The 19,506-nt window shown below is 44.3% G+C and overlaps 1 protein-coding gene across 5 annotated transcripts in view; it reads right to left on the reverse strand.

Moving 5' to 3' along the window:
- USP25 (ubiquitin specific peptidase 25) overlaps positions 1-19,506 on the reverse strand; it is a 465,144-nt gene that overhangs the window by 157,588 nt on the left and 288,050 nt on the right. The window contains exon 20 of one of the 5 annotated variants that reach the window (XM_069204112.1): positions 17,616-17,711. The exons of the other annotated variants lie outside the window; for them this stretch is intronic. Coding sequence (XP_069060213.1) covers positions 17,616-17,711 — 96 coding nt within the window. The remainder of the gene's footprint in view (positions 1-17,615; positions 17,712-19,506) is intronic. 5 annotated transcript variants of the gene reach the window in all.

A 19,506-nucleotide genomic window follows, 5' to 3' on the forward strand; every position in this document is an offset into this window, starting at 1 on the left:
TGGCTGTGGTGTGGGCTGGGTAATGTCTATGGAGAAACTATGAAACTTGCACTATTCCCTGAGTAACTAGCAGCAGGTGGGAGATGCTAGCTCCAGGAATCTAGCAGTGGCCCACTATTGGTCCTTCAAGGGCCAAACCAGCCTCCTTTCCAAACATGTGCATCCTGTCAGTATCTTATAAGTGCAGAAAAACAGACCTTCAAGTTGTCTTGGAGGATGCAAACAACCATATATAATATGCCATTTCCCATAAGGCATGGGTATACTGTGGTAGGAAAACAGTTGTACTTGACAACCAGAAAGCAAACAAGGAAAGCAAGGCTCCCTGACGGAAAAAAAACATCTACCCCCAAAAGGCCTCTAACCTCTTGGACTCACAGTCAGAGGATCTCTAGGGAATGAGCCAGTCTTCTGCATGCATGAAGCAGAACGAAGTCTGCACTAACCGGCTCTCTAGTGTAAGATGGGCAGTCAGAAACCTAGGACCAACAGGCAGTGCATGATGATAGCACGATGTGGGACTATTTACTGCTGGGGCAGAAGAGGGTGAGAGAGCGTAGCTTGTATAATCAATATTTACATGAAATGTTTATGAACTAATGTAAAATGATGCCGCATAGAAACTGTATTAACAGGTTTTGCTAAAACGTGCACTTGAAATGTGACCACGGGGAGTGGCCGCTAATGTATACGGGGGATTAATGAAACTGACTAATAATGGTGAAATGTTTTTTAAAATTGTGATTTTACATTAATATTGAAAGGCTAAATGTATTAGATTCTTGTTAATAAAGCAGTAGGCCTTAGTTAGCATGAGTCGAGGCATAGCTGCCCGACTCTCATATTAAATGTATTTTTCTAACATGCAGTGTGCTGACTTGATAAAGGACATGAACTCTTGTTTTTTCCAAAGCTAGAAGCTGAATGTAACTGTAGTAGATCCGTTCTCATGAAATTCACCCTGCCTATAATAACGTTTTGTAGCTAAATGCAACAGTGTAGATTAACAAGGTCGCCAAAACCGGTACGGACAATGGAGCCACTGACCGAAGATGTGCGAAAGACCACAAGACGATGAAATCATACCGGACACACCACCCGCTAAAGACTTCAATCATAAGCACCAATAAAATATGTGGGAACTGTTTGGGGTAACAAATTTGATGAAGTAATGTGATTTTTATTGGTTAGAGATAGTGGGGTGCAACCCCTTGTCCAATTAGATTTTAGGGGAATGTACAATGAAAAAGGGATAAAAACCCCTTGACACACGGAAATTAGTTAGTTAGTTAGGGAGATGCGGATGCGATTTGATATGATCCAGAGACTTTGTCACTTTGCCTAGTGACTTTGCTGATCTTACTTAGAACTAAAACCATCCTTGTCCTTAGATTGCCCATTTACACTTTTTCCTCCTTATGAGGGAAGTGCCCCTTTCCCATTGCTGGAGCTGAGTCCCTTTTGATGGCGAATCAACCGATGTCCTGAAGACGAAGACAGAGCCTGAGTGCTGACCCAAACTTGGAGGGTAACTATAGGACAATGAAATTGTGATTGTCTGTTTGCTTTTCCTTTCTAGGTACCAACTGCTTTTCTTTTGACAGAGACCATAGCTAGATGTTTTCCAAATTGGTGTTACTAAATTGTTTTGCATGAAGTCCAATATGCCAATGCTAATTTGAGGTTAGTTGAGAGGGGTTCACTAAACTGACGCAAATAGACAAATGACCGAATCAATGTTTTGTTGAACAATGCGCTGATGTGCTCTAATGACAGTCTATGTTTGCGCCGTGTTATATTCTAATGTTTGTGGTTCTTGCTTTGATGAAATCTTATCAGAGTTGCCATATTGTGACTATGCTATTGTGTTTCTTGATTTTGAGACTAATACATTTGCTAGTAGTATTGTAACCAAATAGGGAATAAAATCACTAACCATTCATAATAAACTGGTGTGGTTATTCATGACTGCAAGGTCATGGTGGTGTCTTGAATTTGATTAATGACTGACTAAAGTGAAATGCATTGTTGTGATAAATATTGATGACATTATTGACGTATTAATTGACATGTTGATTAGCTATCTCGTCCTAAAGTGTCTCTCAACAGGGTCAAAAGATTCATTGGCCTAAAACGAGTCCCAATGTGTAATAATTTATCATAAAGGGACGCGTTAGCAAGGGCTTGCCCCCTCTGTTAAGATGGGCTCAGTCAACACTTGGAAGCTGAAGATGCTGGCTGCACAATTTCAGTATGATTAACAGACCTGTTCTCCTCTGTTGGCAAGGACAGTTCTATCACCTCAGTAGCCTTTCTAAGGACCAGTGCAAACAACACCTCATCTGCTGCGAGCCCTGGGGGTATTCAAGTTCCACCTCTGGTGAAGTATCTATGCCAATCACATGGCATCAGGCTGAGTGCAGTGGAGAGATGTCCCACCGGTAGAATCCCAGTTGGGGGTCTCGATGGCTCCATGTGACCTGAGGGTGCAGCAGATTGAGCATGGTGGAACAGAGCCAACCTGGTCAGCAGTTAGGATGGGGTAAGCTGGAAACTCTGGATTGTACAAGACCGGTGTCAAAACAGCAGCCAGTGGCAGGATGAGAGTATGAGCTTGGGCTGACAGGAATTAATGAGGTTCACTGTGGGAGTCGCACATTTTCTGCAAAGAATTTCCTAGAATGTGTGAGTGGCCCCATTGTGCTGAAGAATCCCTACTCTTGTGTGTCTCATGTTTCTTTTCTTCTTTAGACTTGTTCCTTGGTGCATTTGCTCATAGACAATAAATGGGAGGTCTGGAGTGGGCCCAAGTTCTGGAACGCTTCTGGACCAGGTGGGCATCACAGGCCCATGCCACAAACACCATGGCCTCCTGGTCCCTAACAGCCTTGAGATGCAGGAATCTGCATTTGTCGCACAATTCTGAGTCATGCCTTGGACACAGATACAAAAGGCATACCACTTGGTGGTCTGAAATGGACATCTGTTTGTGGGACGACTGGCTTTAGTCAAATCCTTTTAAGAGAGCGGAGACATCCCTGTCAGTGTTGAAGAATACACTTTCAGATAAGGAAATTCCTTCAAAGAGAGCACTCAGTGTTCCAAAAGGTACAGAAAAAAAAGGAAATTATGCTGGTAATCCAGGACAGTCCTTTTATGGCTTCGGTGAGGTCATGTCTGAGGTGGTCTCCAGTGTTGCGATAGCACCGAGCACCACCTACTTTGCCGGAGAGAACCATTTCAATTTTTCCTGACCCAGTTTGTTGTCTGGAGGAGAATCAAGAGGCGAGCAATCTGCAGGTAGAAGGATCCATTAGAAAAGATTACACTGAGGTAGCAAGCATATTTCATTAGAGTTAAATACAGCATGACAGCATAAGCAGCCCCAGATTGACACAGATCGGCCATGACTCTACACACCGCAGGACACATGGTGGACCTCATTTTCACCGCCAGTAACTGCGTCAAATACAGCCATGCCACAGAACTCACATGGACCGATCACTCCATCGTCCACTTCAGCATCTCAAACCCCCCACATATCCACCCCCAAGATGACTAGCGACCCCCCCCCCCCCCACCAGAGGTAGAACAAAATCTCAGATAGCAGCTGGACAGACACTCTCAACACCGCCAACCTTGCTACTACCACCAACCTCGAACAAGAAGTGAAAAACTCCAAAGACTGGTTCATCAATTGCACCAACAGCATTGTCCCCATCAAGAGCAACATCCAGAAAAAAACCTTTAAAAAGGCCAGCTGGTACACCAAAGAACTCAGAACAGCGAAACGAGAGAGCAAACAGCTGGAGGGGAGATGACACACCAGCAAGGACACCTCCGACAAAGCAGTTTTCAAGACCTTCCTCAACATCTACCACCGCCTCCTGAGGGCAACAAAGAAGAAAGCCTTTGCCGCATGCATCGAAACCAGTGCCAACAATACCAAGGAACATTTCATCATTAAGGAATCCTCCCACCCAGCTGCTAGCAAAAGCAACATTACACCCTCACAGGAGGTGTGCGACAACCTCGCCCACTTTTTCCACAATAAAATCACAACCATATACAGAAACTTCGAACCCCAACCCACACCTACGGACATCCTTGACAGATACTCCACCACCGTAACTGACATGAACCACACAGTGACCATCTGGAACAACTTCTCCAACCAGAACATCACTGCCACCATGAATCCATCCACTCAGGGGCTCCCTCAAACTCATGCCCGCAACACATCTTCAACCTTGGAAACCAAAGGATTGGCCAGGAACCCACCACCCTGCACAACACCTATCACCACTGCAACATTTCCTGATGCCTGGAAACATGCCGAAGTCAGACCACTCCTCAAAAAACCCTCAACTGACTGCAACCCAAAAACTACTGGAAATTTCCCTGCTACCGTTCCCAGCAAAAGTACTGGAGCAGAACCACCTACTCAACGCCTCCCAATACGGCTTCCACAGCAATTACAATACCAAAAACTGCGCTGAACGTAGCTGCTGACGATATCTGAACCTTCCTCGACCGAGGAGAAACAGCAGCTTTGATCCTCCTCAACCTCTCGGCAGCCTTCTACATCGTACCCCACCACATGTTGATTGAAAGACTCCACCACATCGGTAATCAAGGGGGATGCATTCAGATGGATTACCTCCTTCCTCACCGGAAGAACCAAGAGCATTCACTTCCCACCTTTCACCTCCGAACCCAAGGAGATCACCTGCCATTTTTCCTATGCAGACAACACCCAACTCATCCTCCCACTCACCGACGACCGCTCCACCACCAGAACCAACTTCAACAGATGCATGGCAAGCGTCACTTACTGGATAAAGAACAACTACCTGCAGATAAACACAGTCAAGACCGAAGTACTGCCCTTTGGCAACAGCAGCAACACATGGAATGACTCCTGGTGGCCATCAGACCTAGGACTCGCACCCACTCCCTCTGACCACACCTTAAACCTCGGAATCATCACTGACAACATGCTCACCATGAAATCACAGATCAATGCCGTCTCCCCCACCTGCTTCCTCAGATTCTGCATGCGACGCAAGATCTTCAAGTGGCTACCCCTACACACTAGAGACCCCGTGACACAGGCCCTAATCACCAGCAAACTGGACTACAGCAATGCCCTCTACGCAGGAATCGCCGCAACCTCCTATGGAGATTTCAGATCATACCTAACGCTGTAGCCAGACTCACCCTCGGCCTTCCCCGATGAACCCACATCACACCCTACCTCAGGCAACTCCACTGGCTCCCTGTGCAGAAGAGATGCTAATTCAAGCGGCTGACTCACGCACACAAGGCTCTACACAACCAAGGACCAGGGTACATTAACCACCACCTGAATTTCCACCAACCGTCGAAAAGACTACGCTGTGCCTTCCTGTCATTTGCCCATATTCCTCGCATCTACCGAAGCAGAAGTGGAGGACCCTCCTCCTCTCACATCACAGCAAAAACCTGGAACTGCCTCCCCTTTCACCTCCGGAACATCATCTCACTTCCAGTATTCTGAATTGCCCTAAAGACCTGGCTGTTCGAATAGGCCTCCTGGACCTGCAAGCAACTGGATACCCTATCGGTGATTAGCCATGATTTACAATCCCTAATTTATTGAGTTTCAGTTTTTATCTTGAGAAGAGAGGCTATAATCAGAAGAAGCAAACCAATCATTAGCATTTTATTCCTAGAAATGTCCAACTTGAATTATGTGATTTCTTTTATGGAAAATGTTAAATATGCTCTGATTTAATTTAGTAATATGTCCAGTTTCTTGCCTAGAGCCATGAGCGTATGCACAGTGCGTAAAAAGTTTTCAGGTATTAAAGCTTAATTATCAACATATTAGACAACTGGATCCAGTATATGGCAGCTAGCAAAAACTACCTAGGGAGAAACAGCTATGCACATACTGTGTGGCGACTTACAAGAACGAACGTTATGAAGTATTAATTTGCCTATCTGTAACTGTTTTTAGAAAACCTTATTTGAGAAAAGTTACACAGAACCATAAAAACTAAATTTTTAATATAAATCGTAAACAATTTGTGTTTCTTTACAGAACATACATTTTTAGACTTCATACATTGCCTACTTCTATTTAAAATAGGTTTGCTGGTTTTGAAATAAAGTTGCAATCCGTTAATCTTAAATTTCAATTCAAATAGCTTTGTCAACCCACAGTATTTCCACTCCACCACTTTCCCAACAAATCCTCAATCTTCTGCATTGCTCATACATGGTAATGTAACTGAAAGAAGCATTGGAATGCAAACACATGCATCAAGCCGCCAATCAATCTTGGAAAAGGTTGTCTATTAAAGGAAACCCATTCCAAGAGGCTGCTGATATGCATGCATGCTGCAAGGGCATGTGTGCATCATGATGCATGCCTATAGTGATGCAAGTTTTGAGTATGACGCATGGCAGACATTTTTAATTTACCTTTCTAATATAGACTATGGCCATGGTAGAAAGGTAAAACCAAAAGTGAAACAAGCATTTACAATGCAATGGGTCTCGCATTTGCTCGAGTTAGAGCTATTAGCGTTGTAAACTTCTAACAGGACCGTTCTTGCTACACAAATTGAAAATGAAGTTATACAGTTTCACATAAGCGAGCAGATTCAAGGCGCCAGTGCATCAGCACACAAAAGGAAAAAGAAGTTCACACACAGCCAAATGTATGGGTAAAAGTACAATTAGCCATGTAACAAGGGCCATGTCCAAGGCGGTAACTAAACTGCCTCAAGGAGGGGCAAATGTAAAGTATTTACCAACAAAAATAAAGGATTTTTGAAGGACAAGCCCAAGAACGAGTGATAGTGATGGGCGTGCGGTGGGTGTGGTTAAAAGCCCAGATACATAACAACATGTCAGAAAAGCAGCGCTTGCGCGCTGCTCTGCTTGACCTAAAAACAGCATGTGCAAAGCACAACAACAAAAGCAAGCAATGCAAAAGAACTGTGCAACTGCTGGGAAAAAAAACAAAAAAACATTTCAAAAATATAACGTGTCCAGCAGAATGGGAGCAGGGCAGGAATGATCAATGAGAGGAAAAAAGCGTGGGGAATAAGCACCTTGCTGCTGTGCTCTTCGATCAAAAAATAAAAAAATAAATAGACCACACTGCCAGCAAAAACAGGATTTATTTTGGTGTGGCATTTGTGGGCGGGGGTGGGGTGAGGGAAACAAAAGCTCTTTACAGCTCACTCGCTCTCAGAAATACATAACGAAATTAAAGTTGCAGAGCCAGCAGATGAGGGATGTAGCTGAGAGCGGGGAAAAAGCATGTGGAAATGGAAAAAGAAAATATTGAGAGATCGCAGAGAAACACATACTAGCCTTGGAGCGCTGAACACAAAAGAATAAAACAGTCCCTTCAAATATGCTGTATAAGGAAAGAACTCATCCAATCAGAACAATGGGATGAAAACATGACTGGGCGGGAAAAGCTAAAAAAAAAAAAAAAAAAAAAAGGGAAAGCTATCAAATCAAGATCAGGCATCTGAGACAGATTACAAAGCCATCCAATCACTTTTATCTAATGTAATGTACTGAAAACAAGTCTGCCAGAAACAGCTAAAAGTTTTTGCAGTCGAGACTTAAAATTAAGTGCCTGGGAAAAACCCTGTTTGCAATTTGCAAATATGTAATTACCTGCAACACGCCTATCCAACTTTCAAACCATCGAGCACAACAACCAATATTCTGCCAGACAGGAATACCTTCAACCAACACACTTTCAATCAAGAACCTGACAGGGGGGCCAAGGAGCTGATGAAAATTCAGGGCACATCAGCGTCATCAACAGTAATTTGATTCCACATAGGGAGTAGCTACTTGCTCAAGAATCGAAAAAGCAAATTTGGCCATGCAAGGGGGTATGCAAAGTATTGCATAATTTCCAATAAAGTACTACCCAACCAAACCCTTCCAACACGCTTTCCCTTCCAGTATCAGTGAATCCATGGCCTGCTCTAAAACCACTGGAGCAACGCGATAAACTAATCTGACACAGGCTATATGGTATGCACAAAACCAGCCACAATACATTCAAATTTAGCGCTGTAAATGCCTCGGATTTTTAGAACATTTTCTTCATTTTCATATTAAACGGGTGTTTAAAAATGCAGCATTAAGGACAAAGGGAACAATGCCAGATTTCAATGCAGTCGATAAAACGCGCAGCCTGTCAAAGTACATTAACTGAACAGAATGTATAACTACCTTTAAACTATCATGTTATTTCTAGAGTTATTCAGCGTCAGTGCTTAGAAACTTAACAGCTGCTCTGAAACAAAAACACCTGGTACATAATTGTGTGCATTTCCCTCAATAAATAAGAGCGTAAGTGGGATCTCATGCAAACGTTTGCCATGATTTCCTAGTAAATAAACTAGAAAAGATTAAACGGCGGTAGCTGGAAATTACTAGTGATGTGTCAAAACAGGTCTCATGTGGTGCTAAATACGCACGACCGAAGCGAGGTCAAGTAAACAAGGAGATATGAGAAAATGCAAACACGCAACAGAAAAAAAAAATAGAATGCCTTTCACGAGAATTCCTTAAACCAAAAATCAGTATACAGCAGCTTGTTCTACGAAACTGGGGTACCAACACCAAACGCTAAAAGGTTAAAAATCTGCACGTTCCACACCCTCAATCACAAATTTATCGCACTACTGCAAATTGATGGTAACCAATGCAATTTATTTTCTTTTGAATGTGCCTGCTGTTGCAAAAAAGCTGCACATTTTTATTTTTGTGTAGATTTCCAGGATACAGAGTGAATATGTATGCTCATTTGTGAGTAGAGATTTTGTCCAAGTAGCGGGCTGTGATCGTTACTGGGCGGTAGGGAGTGCCTTTATAAGTAAGTAAAAGCTCACAAAAGTTAGGCATGATAACGCCAACCCTGGGTGGCGTCTGTAATGTCGGCTCCTCCAGACATTAGCACCCGACAGACAAACAAAAAACTCGCCACACACAGTTGTTTAGTTTAACCGGCGGTCTTTGTCCAGGCCGGGTGCAGCGGCGTATAATCATACGGACGCGACCTCAGGATCGCTCCGAAACCGCCGACCTTCCCGTCCACGGGCAACGCCCTTTATTTTTATATTCGCCCTGACGACACCAAGGCAGAACCAACATACTACATGCTAAACGTAGGGGTAAAAACACGTGAGGCTTATGAAGACCTCCACTCTGTTCACCCCTATGGATGGTAGTGTCCCAGTACCAGTTCCGTCACTGGTAAGCGACACTACAGCGTTCAGTGCTTAATTTGTAAATAAAAACGTGTCGGTGCCCTAATCTCTCCTCCGAAACTCGCAGCTGCTGCAATTAACTGTGGGAGCCCAGAAGACTGAGACAACATAATCCTGAATCCAACTCGGGCCTCTTTAATTCATTTACAGCCATTCCCTGCTCTTTCAACTCACTCTTGCGGCTTTCTGCTTTCTTCCATTGTGACGCTTTTTGCGTTTTTCTCTTCCTCTGTCTTTTCCATGTGTGTCTTTTGCTCACAGTAAATGCTTGAGACAGAAAAATAAGTCCTGGCCCTCAAAAATAAGTGCCGGTGCCCTGCACCTGCAACCACCGACTCAAATTAAGCACTGGTTGAGTCCGAGATTTCCTTCTATAAATTGCATAAGTAAACCTGTATCCATTTTAAGAACGGGGTGCAAAGTCTCTAAAAACGGGTGGAAAGCATGGGAGGGTGTTTCTCCCCAAAAACAAAACGTTTTCCGTTCGGAGGGAGGGGTGGGCGGGGTGATGCGAGTATTAGCAAGTGTGCAAGTGATTTTCACTGAGTGAGATGAGTGATGGTACATTTATTTATATGTAAAAGCACACACGCAAAAACGAATTGCAATAGAATAATTTGGAATTAACAAAATACTGAGACGGGGTCAATCCAGATAGATATTTGTGGTGGGACCATCTAGACCCTTTGCTCTGCCCAGGATTGGCTTTTTTTCGTGCCTTTGTCATTTGACTGTGGTGGAGCAATGAGATGTCACACGTGGCAGAATGAGTTCTTTTGATTATCTACACAAACATATAATCATTCCTAGAGTCTCGTTTCTGTCTGTTTATATGTCATTTATTGTCCATAAGCACATTTAAGACAATGAATGCGTGGAGCATGTTATGTCCCCATTTTAAAGACCAGATAAAGGAGGGCCTTCAATGAAGTGGAACCAGAAATGTTGCCTGTATCTAAGTTTGAAATAGATTTGGTGTCATATAGTTATATTTTTTCGTTAATGCATTTTTGGTAAAATTTAAATTAGAGAAAGCTCCCGGGTATATTTGATCACGAGATGGTCAGATTCAGCATGTCTTTCCCAGTAGGTTCTTTATAGGTAAACAATTAATCGGCATATCCTGCGAGCAGTTTTAAGATTATGTGCCCTACTATGGGATCATGAGAAATCGCGCTCAAACCTAAGTAATTAACACATTTTCTTACAAATAACTTGACTGTTGGTCCTGTAATAGGGAAAGGTTGATTATTCATCTAAAACCAATGTTGATTTCTGACTGATGGCTGAAAAGTGAGCGAGAAGATGAAATGGGGAGCGAAACACCATACTCAGAGTCACCATAAAGGTAATGTTATCCTACTTTCATTGTGTCCCCCCCCCCCATCTAATCCTCCCAGAATATTTCATAGGAAGAAAGAAGGCTGCATCAGGCAGTTTAGGTCTACCGCTAGTATTTAGTGAGAACATTCTCTTCAAACCTCACATTGCTCTGGGAGGTGGCATCTACTGTATATTATTAGTAATGCTCCCAGTCTCTCGTTTCAGTGTCACCAGTAAAACAGGTCTTATTTATTTAGGAGGACTGTATAGCAATTCTGAGCCACAAGATATTTTGCAGTCTTACATGCAACTCACTGTCTCCTTGTTTGTTTATGTAGAATAGGGCTGTGGAAGAAGTTATCGCCTTATCTGGTAGAGACAATATGTAGCCGCAGTTCCTTACCTTTGAATTCTCCCCAGGCTTCAGAGAGGAACTGGAAGATTTTTTGTGCGTACCCCTACGCACTAGTAGGTGGCGTCAGTCGGCTCTGTGAAGTGTAGTCCATGCCGGAAATGACTTCAGCTTCACCTATATAGACGCCACCTTGGCGTGCTGACGTCTGTTACTTTCCACGCCAGAAGTGCAAAGCCATGAAGAGCACCGACACTGGTGTGTCCAAACTAGGGGCCTGAAAGAAATCATCCCTATACCTAAAAATCTGTCAGCAGAGCGGGAAAGGATGGGTTGGTCAGTAAGGAATCTGCAGCCAGATATGGTCTCTACCAGATAAGGCGTTGCCGAAGATAAGTATCTTGTTCATCTGATAGAGACTTCTAGCAGCAGATTCCTTACCTTTGAACAGATATCCAAGAAATACCATCCCTTGTGGTGGGTCTGCGGACAAAATTAAACTAGGAAGTTCTGCAGGACCAAACAGGCGAAAACTCCATCCCTACAGACCTGACAGTCCAGGCAGTAGTGCTTGGTAAATGTGTGCAAGGAAGCCCACGTTGCTGCCTGGTAGATGTCAGGACTGGGACTCCCCGTGCTAATGCAGTGATTGCAGCTATAGCTCTGGTGCATGAGCCAGTAACCCTTTGGGAGTGTGTGTAGCAGATCTTGATGCAGAGAATGACCCAACAAGAGATGGTCCGTTTCTGCACCACTCGACATTACTTAGCTCCAACATACCCCACGAAGACAAGAGTTAGTCGTCCACTCAGAAATCTTTTGTTTTAGCAAGACAGAATGGCAACACACTTTATGGGTCCAGACCTTGGTATCAACTCCTCTTCCTTAGAGGGATGTGGAGGAGCACAAAAGGTGAGGAAAGTAACAGATTGGCCCACATGAAATGATGTTATCACTTTCGGCAGGAAAGATGCCCTAATGTGAAGCACCAGTTTGTTCGGATAAACTGTGAAGAATGGAGACTTGGAAGATAAAACCTGCAGCTTGCTCACCCTCCAGACAGTTGTAATAGCCACAAGGAAGGCTGTTTTAATCTTGAGCAGTAGAAGGGGACAGTTGTGGAGAGGCTCGAAAGGAGAACACATTAAGAATGTGGGGACCAAACTAAGGTCCCACTGAGACATAATAAAAGGAGAAGGGGGAAACATACGTACTAGGCCCTTCAGAAATCTATTTACAATAGGGAACAAATATAGAGGGTTGGTCAGGCAGCCACAAGATGGCAGGCAGAGCAGAAAGATAACACTTCAGAGTGTCCAAAGCAGAGCCCTGCTAGGGAAGGGTAAGGATAAAAAACAAAGTATCAGAGAGGAAGTCAGAAAGAGGATCAATGGACTTTTCTGTACAATATAATACAAACTGCTTCCACTGGCAGGCGTATATCATTTTGGTGAGGGACGCTTGGCTGCCAGAACAACATTGCGGACTTTAGGAGGAAGGTCGAAAGCTGTCAACTGCTACCGCTCAATCTCCAAGCAAAGAGGAGGATAGATGACAGGTTCGGAAGGAGAACCCTCCCTTGCTGCTGCGAGACAAGATTCTCCTGAAGTGGCAGCCTGATCAGAGAATCAACACTGATGCTCAGTCACACGGGATGCCAGACTCTCCATGCTCAGTCTAGAGCCACAAGAATAACTTGGACCCGGTCCTTCCTGATCTTCTTGAGAACTCTGGGCAGGAGTGCTATGGGCGGAAAGGTGTACAGGAGTCCTGAGCTCCACTGGAGACTAAAAGCACCCCTGAGCGAGAGCTGCATAGGAAACTGCAGAGCGCAAAACTGCTACCATGGCATGTTCTTGGCGGAGGAAAACAAATGTAACCAAGGCTCTCCCCACTGCTGAAAGAGATAGTGCCACCTCCGGATGGAGACACTACTCGCGATCGTCTAGGCACCAATGGCTGAATTTGTCTGTTCTGGTGTTCAGGGAACCTGCTAGATGTTGAACCACCAGGGATATGCCCTACTGTTCCAGCCATGTCCAGAGGCGCACAGCCTCTTGACAGAGTCCACAACCCCACCCTGTTTGCTGCAGTTCTACATGACGGTGGTGTTGTCCATGAACACCAGCACAGGTCTTCCCTTGGTGTTGTCCATTAAAACCTGCACTGATCTTCCCTTCATGGAGGGTAGAAAGGCTTTAAATGCTAGTCAGATCGCATGGAGCGTGTTTATGTGGAGTCCAGATTCTGTCAGAGACCAGAGTCCTCTGATCTCCACCTCTCCCAGGTGACCGCCTCATCCCAGGGGGGTTGCATCTCTCACTACGGTGAGATCTGGTTGGGGAAGGGAGAGGGTTCTGTCTCTGACCCAAAATCGGTTCGTTAGCTGCCACTGCAGGTCTTTTGCAGTTCCCTCCAATATCTGGACCATGTCGCAGATATTCCCCCTGATGCTGCGCCCACTGGAACTTCAGGTCCCACTGCAGAGCGTTTATATGACATCTGACATGCATCACTAGAAAGATGCAGGAAGCTGAGGCCCAACAGCCTATGAGTCAGTCTCACTGAAACCTAGGACAGAGGTTGAAACATCGCTGTCATAGCCTGAATATCCTGGACTTGCCACTTGCGAGTATAACCCCAAAACTGCACTGTGTCCAGAACAGCCCCGATGAAACAGCGCATGAGAGTGAGTCAGGTATGACTTCGGCAGGTTTATAGTGAACCCCAGCGAATGCAGGATGTCAGCCATAGTTGGGAGGTGGCAGACATGCTGGGGTGAGCCTGCCTTCAGCAGCCAGTCGTCGAGATAGGGGAAGGCTGACACCCCTGAATTGCACAGATGAGCTGCAACCATTGCCATTACCTTGGTGAACACCCGAGGGTCGCTGGTAAGGCCGAGGATGAACACAGTAAACTTAAAGTGCTTGTGGCCGACAGTGAACAGCAAATAACGTCTGCGGGCAGGCAGCACGGGGATATTAAAATAGGCATCCTGCAAGACCAACGCTACCATCCAGTCTTCTGGTTCCAGGGCAGACCAGACCTTAGCCAATGTGAGCATCTTGAATTTCTCCTTTCGGAGAAAGAATTTGAGGGTTTGAAGATCTAGGGCAGGGCGAAGACCCTTGTCCTATTTGGGGACCAGGAAGTAGCAACCACAGCTTGCTTCTGGCACTGGAACCCTCTTTGGCTCACTTGGCCAAGCAAGGACAAATGATCCTCTGTCAGTCGGTCGTAAAACGGAGGTATGAAGGGAGGTGTTGTCTTGAAGGAGAGGGAGCTCCTCCTCCGAACCGTCTGTAGTACCCACCTGTCTGATGTTATCGACTGCCAGTGGTGGAGGAGATGGCAGATCCTGCCACCAACTGGGCACGCATGATCTAAAAGGGCAAAATTAGGAAGGTTTGGAGGCTGCACCTGCTGGGAGGGAGGACAAACTGCTGGCTACTTGACCCATGGGATTGAGAGGAACCGCGTCCTCGTCCATGCAGAGGCTGAGAAACTTACACAGGTCAGTGGCTGGGATAGGGTTGGCACGGTTGAAAGCCTCTTCCCTAGCCACAAAAGGAGCAAAAGGCAGACTGGGGATGATGCTGGGCAATTGAAATGCCCAACAACTTGGCCGTAGCCTATGAGTCCTTAAAGCGCTGTAGGGCTGAGGGAACAGCGGCCCAATAAGCATGCAGTGCTATTCACAGCCCCTTTGATTCCCTGTCTGGGGGTGCGACAGGGAATGCACCATGGGAAGTAGAAACCTGGACCACCAAGCTCTCCAGGCTAGGGTGTCAGATGAGGAAGCTTGGGTCCCCTGGGGCAGTGACAGTGGGCAGTCGTCTTATTCACAGAGGCCCCTGTGCTGGTTTTGAACCTGGTTACCAGAAGGATTTGGTAAGGGCTTTGTTGAAAGGCAGCAGGGGTTCAGAGGAGGAAGCTCCCAGTTGCAGCACCTCAGTCGAGATGCTGGTCTTGACTGCAACTAAGGACAACTCAAGGGCCAGGACCTCAGGCACCCTCTTCACCACCATAGTATAGGTAACTCCCTCTGTGCAACCACGGCAGGGGGTGAAAGCATGCTGGTATCTTGAGATGTGTCCAGTCCACTGGCATCACCCAGTTCCTCACACCAGTCCATATCCTGTTATTCTAACTGGTATTCCAAAGAGTCCAGTGACCCCTCCCATTTCTCCCCTGAGGCCTAAACCTTCAGAATAAGGCAGATGCATCAACCTAGGACAAAAGAGTCCTGTCCGAGCTGGATACGATTGAAGTACCCTGGCTCTGTGTCCGATTCGGGGATCACAACAGGGGCTGGGAACATCAGTGGGCACAGCAGGTGCAGGGAGCATCCGCAAAGAGACCGGCGCAGGGGAAGGTTTCAGTGGCGGTCCAGATCCATGATCGAATACATGCAGTCCCATCCGAGCCAGGGTCAGAGCTGTTGGCGTAGAACCAGATGGGGCCCCCTTCAACCCTACGGGGCTCAAAGGTGGAGGAAAAAAACTAAAAAAAGGTAGACAAAATGTTGTAAAACTCCTGCCAAATGTGACAAAGGGGTGGCTCTTCGCTAGATCTGCGCTGCTTGGCACAGAAAGAAAAGAACTGACTTCAGCGCGCCAAGGTGGCGTCTATATAGATAAAGCGGACATCACTTCTGGTGTGGATGATGCAGACTATGTCCGTCACGAAGCTGACCGATGCCACCTGCCAGCGCGCAGAGGTACTCACAAATCATCAGGATCCAGTCTGGGGCCCAAGGAGAATTCAAAGGTAAGGAATCTGCAGCCAGAAGTCTCTAGCAGATATGTTGTTTATGTGGACCAACACTACCATAGGTTTTCAGCATATAGGAAAAAGGCCCTGAACAACAGGAAGACTAATTTTACCTCCAGCAAACTGATGTGCCGAGACTTATATGACGTACCCCAAAAGGCAACAACTGCAAGCCCACCTTACCTCCTAGGACCAAGGAGTGACCCTGTGCATCAGACTGAGCAGGCGGAAGGGGGTTCCCACCAAGAAGTTGGGAACTGAAAAGGTCACCTTTACCTGTTCTTCTCTCAACTGATACCAGCTCTTTGCCAGATGGAGCTGCAGAAAGTGCATATGAAGCATGGACTAAACGGGCTGCTTTGGGTCCCAGAAACCTCTGCAACTACCAGGCTCTCCGATTCTTATTAGATGAAAAATGACTGCCTGCTATAATGAGGATATCTACCCTCCCTGGAGAAGCAATGTCTGTCATGCTGGAATCTAGAATCACTGCTACGAACCACGTCCTTCTGAATCTGAAATGATTTAGGGTGGTTCAGTGAAAAGCTATGTAACATTGTACAGTTTCTCATATTAGGGTTAAATGTGGATTACACATCTTCCTTGGATGCACTCAGATTTTGAGAGTTAACAGAAAATGTATTATCAACATACAGTATGAATATCTGCGACCTTATTTTGAGTACTGTCAATATCTGGTAACCACATCTCCTTAAAAAACAAAAAAAAAAAAAAAAAACAACAAATCAATGGAGCAAGGCCATGTAAGTACTATTAAAATGAGATACCATTAGCACTATTTGACTAGTGAAGACAGATTAAAAAACATTATTTTAAACTGGTAACTCACATGTTAGGAATCCTAATCTGTTTAGGATTCAGACCAGAGTTTTGAACCTTCAAGTACTGTTGCCAAATACATGCTCTCTATCAAGAGACACTGCTTTCATTGGTGTTTTGCTGATCTGACCATTATTCAAGATTACAAATCTCAGCACTACTACTGTACCCACACATGGTTTAGCAACAGGTCTTACAGAAAGCAAACACATATTCCAGAGGGTGTATAATTTGTCTTATTTCTTTTTTATTCACCAAATTAAGGACAGACTTACTACGGCACAGCTCGCTCACCTAAAACGATGAATATGGGGCTGTGTTGGCATAGAGTAATTAAATTCAATACCATGTGTCCTAATGAAAAAGCATACGACTGCCAACACCTATTTACCACATTAAACAAGGACTGACAATACCAAGAGGCTGGTTAGTTCTTCCTCATTAATTGGGGATATTGTATGCAGCTTTGCAGACTAGTGCTTGGGTTAATGAGAGTGTCAGTCAAAGGTGTTTGAGCAGATGGATTAGCAAGCACATGGATAAACAGGGTGGTGATTTTGTTTATGCATTGATGAATGAATGGCTAAGTTAATACATGCATGAGTGGATGGATGAATGAATGTGGGAGGTCATGGATGAGTGAAAGTTTTAAACAAGTGAGCTCATGGTTTGATGAGAGGGTAAGATGGTGTGCATTTTTATTTCATTATATGCCTTTTGACAGGCTGGCATTTTGCCAAACCTAAAAAGGATAGGTCTGTGGAGGATGATCAAATAAGAAAAGCTTCCTTCACACATTATTTGCGTGTTATGATCCACTTTGCATAATCCAAAATTAGGCTGATCCAATTTGTTTTACAAAAATACTTTTCAGTGTTAGTGTCAACAATGTAGAGTATCTTCCACAGTTCCTTCCTACTCAAAAGCCATGAACATGCCCTTGCAATGAACCACATACATCCCCACTAGCAACAACCAAAATGATTCAGAAAAGGAAAAATGACGTACATACAACAAAGATGAAACAGTTGTACCTTAAAGAACCCTGCTTCAGGTCCACACCTGTCATAAACATTCCTCGATTTACCTATAGCCATGATTACACCTTGCATACTCGGAGTCATCATGACCTGCCATGAAAATCAACAGTACAAATGAAAATTTTCATAAATTTAACTCTGTTGTAGAAATGCGCATGCACGTCGACAGGTAAGCTGCTGCTGCATGCACAGATGACTAGCCACCCAAGTTCCAATCCATCACTTACTGCTTTTTACATTATTATCCTGCAACATCAACAACTTTTATCACAAAAAAACTCAAGTGAAGTTAATCTCAAGAAGCCATGTCATGCCAATTTATCAATGCAAAATAAAAAAACAGCGTTAATCAAAATAAAATATACAGCATTGATTAGTAAATTAGTACTTCACAAAAACTGGGTGATGCTAGCTGTTAAAGGTAGTGGGATGGGGCTAGGGGGCAATGTGGAGGAATATATGATAATATTTTAGTAACTGACACGTGCCAACTGCTGAATCAAGCAAAGTATAGCAGTTTACCCAAAAGCTTACTGCCTTAGGTATTCTTATTTCAGCTACCCAAACTGAATATATTTTTAGAACTCATTTTAAAGAAAAGTACAGCAATGATTTAAGATAGAAAACATTAAAGAAAAATATAACGTAAGTAGACCAAAGGAGATAAAGTTGGCATCCTTATACAAAATTTTGCTCAGCATGATTAAATTAATTTTGACGTACTTACTGATGGCACCTACTTTTTAGGATGTGTTTACGACCATCACATGGCCAAATTGCTGCATCCTGTAAACAGTGATTATTTTTTTTGCTTGGTAGCACAATTTCTACAGCAGCTGTCAAATGTTAACTGTGCATGCAATACTTGTAGCATGACTAATTAAAACATCTGGCCCATATATTAACTAAGCATGCCACAAAACATTACGTTTGGCAATCACAGACATATGGGTCACTTAAAACTGATTGAGGAAGGTGTACCTCCTCATGTAACAAACCCAGTCCCCACTTTGGAATAATTTGCCTCCTACCCCAAAGAAGACTGGGAGCAAAATCAATAGGGAGGTAGGATCACTTTTGAAAAGGTGCACATTTAAACACCAAGGAGGGCTTTTAATTTCAAGAGTCAAATTCAGGTATGCCTTTCTGGCAAAGCTATCTCTCAGTGAGATGTCTTGTACTACTGAGTGTAGAGTAGCAAAGGCCACATTAACTAAAGGCAATAGTCAAAGTAGTGTTATTTATGGAGCTAAATCAATACGGAGTATTACGAAGCAGTGAGCAATAACATTATGTGTGTGTGTAAATTACTTCAAAACAAAAAGTCACGTTAGATCACAAGAGACGGTATGCAGGAGTGGGCATACACTGCATCTTCAAAATACATTAGCTTTTATGTGGAAATGAAATTATATTTACAGTCATGAGCTAGGAGTAAAGCATGTCATGGCTTTGGTTGTGGACTAAACAGAACTTTAGTTGCAAAAACGGCCTTCCACCATAGCCGTGCCTCACAGATACAGATGTTTGTATACTCTTCTGGTTGTTTCACTAGGCTATGTGAGCTCCTGAACCTCACAAGAGGATATCATGCCTGCGGAAGAAGACAGAGGGTGTAAATATACATGTTTGGAATTTTATTATTTTTATGGTGCTCAATTAATATTTTTATTGTTGGGTAGATAGTCCATTGTTGGCTGAATAGTTTCTCTTTTTGTTCACAAGTCTTTCTAGAGGCTATTTAGTTATGAAATGTCAGCTACACCATTAATCAGAAAGGGTCATACAGCCGCCTCCCCACCCCCTCGCAATGTTGCCTATTTTGCAGAGCCCTGCTTTCCTTCGGCGAGGTTAGCTCTCATCTTTATTCGATGGATTTAGACAT

The sequence above is a fragment of the Pleurodeles waltl genome, chromosome 8, assembly GCF_031143425.1.
Source record: "Pleurodeles waltl isolate 20211129_DDA chromosome 8, aPleWal1.hap1.20221129, whole genome shotgun sequence".
NCBI classification, from domain to species: Eukaryota; Metazoa; Chordata; class Amphibia; order Caudata; family Salamandridae; genus Pleurodeles; species Pleurodeles waltl.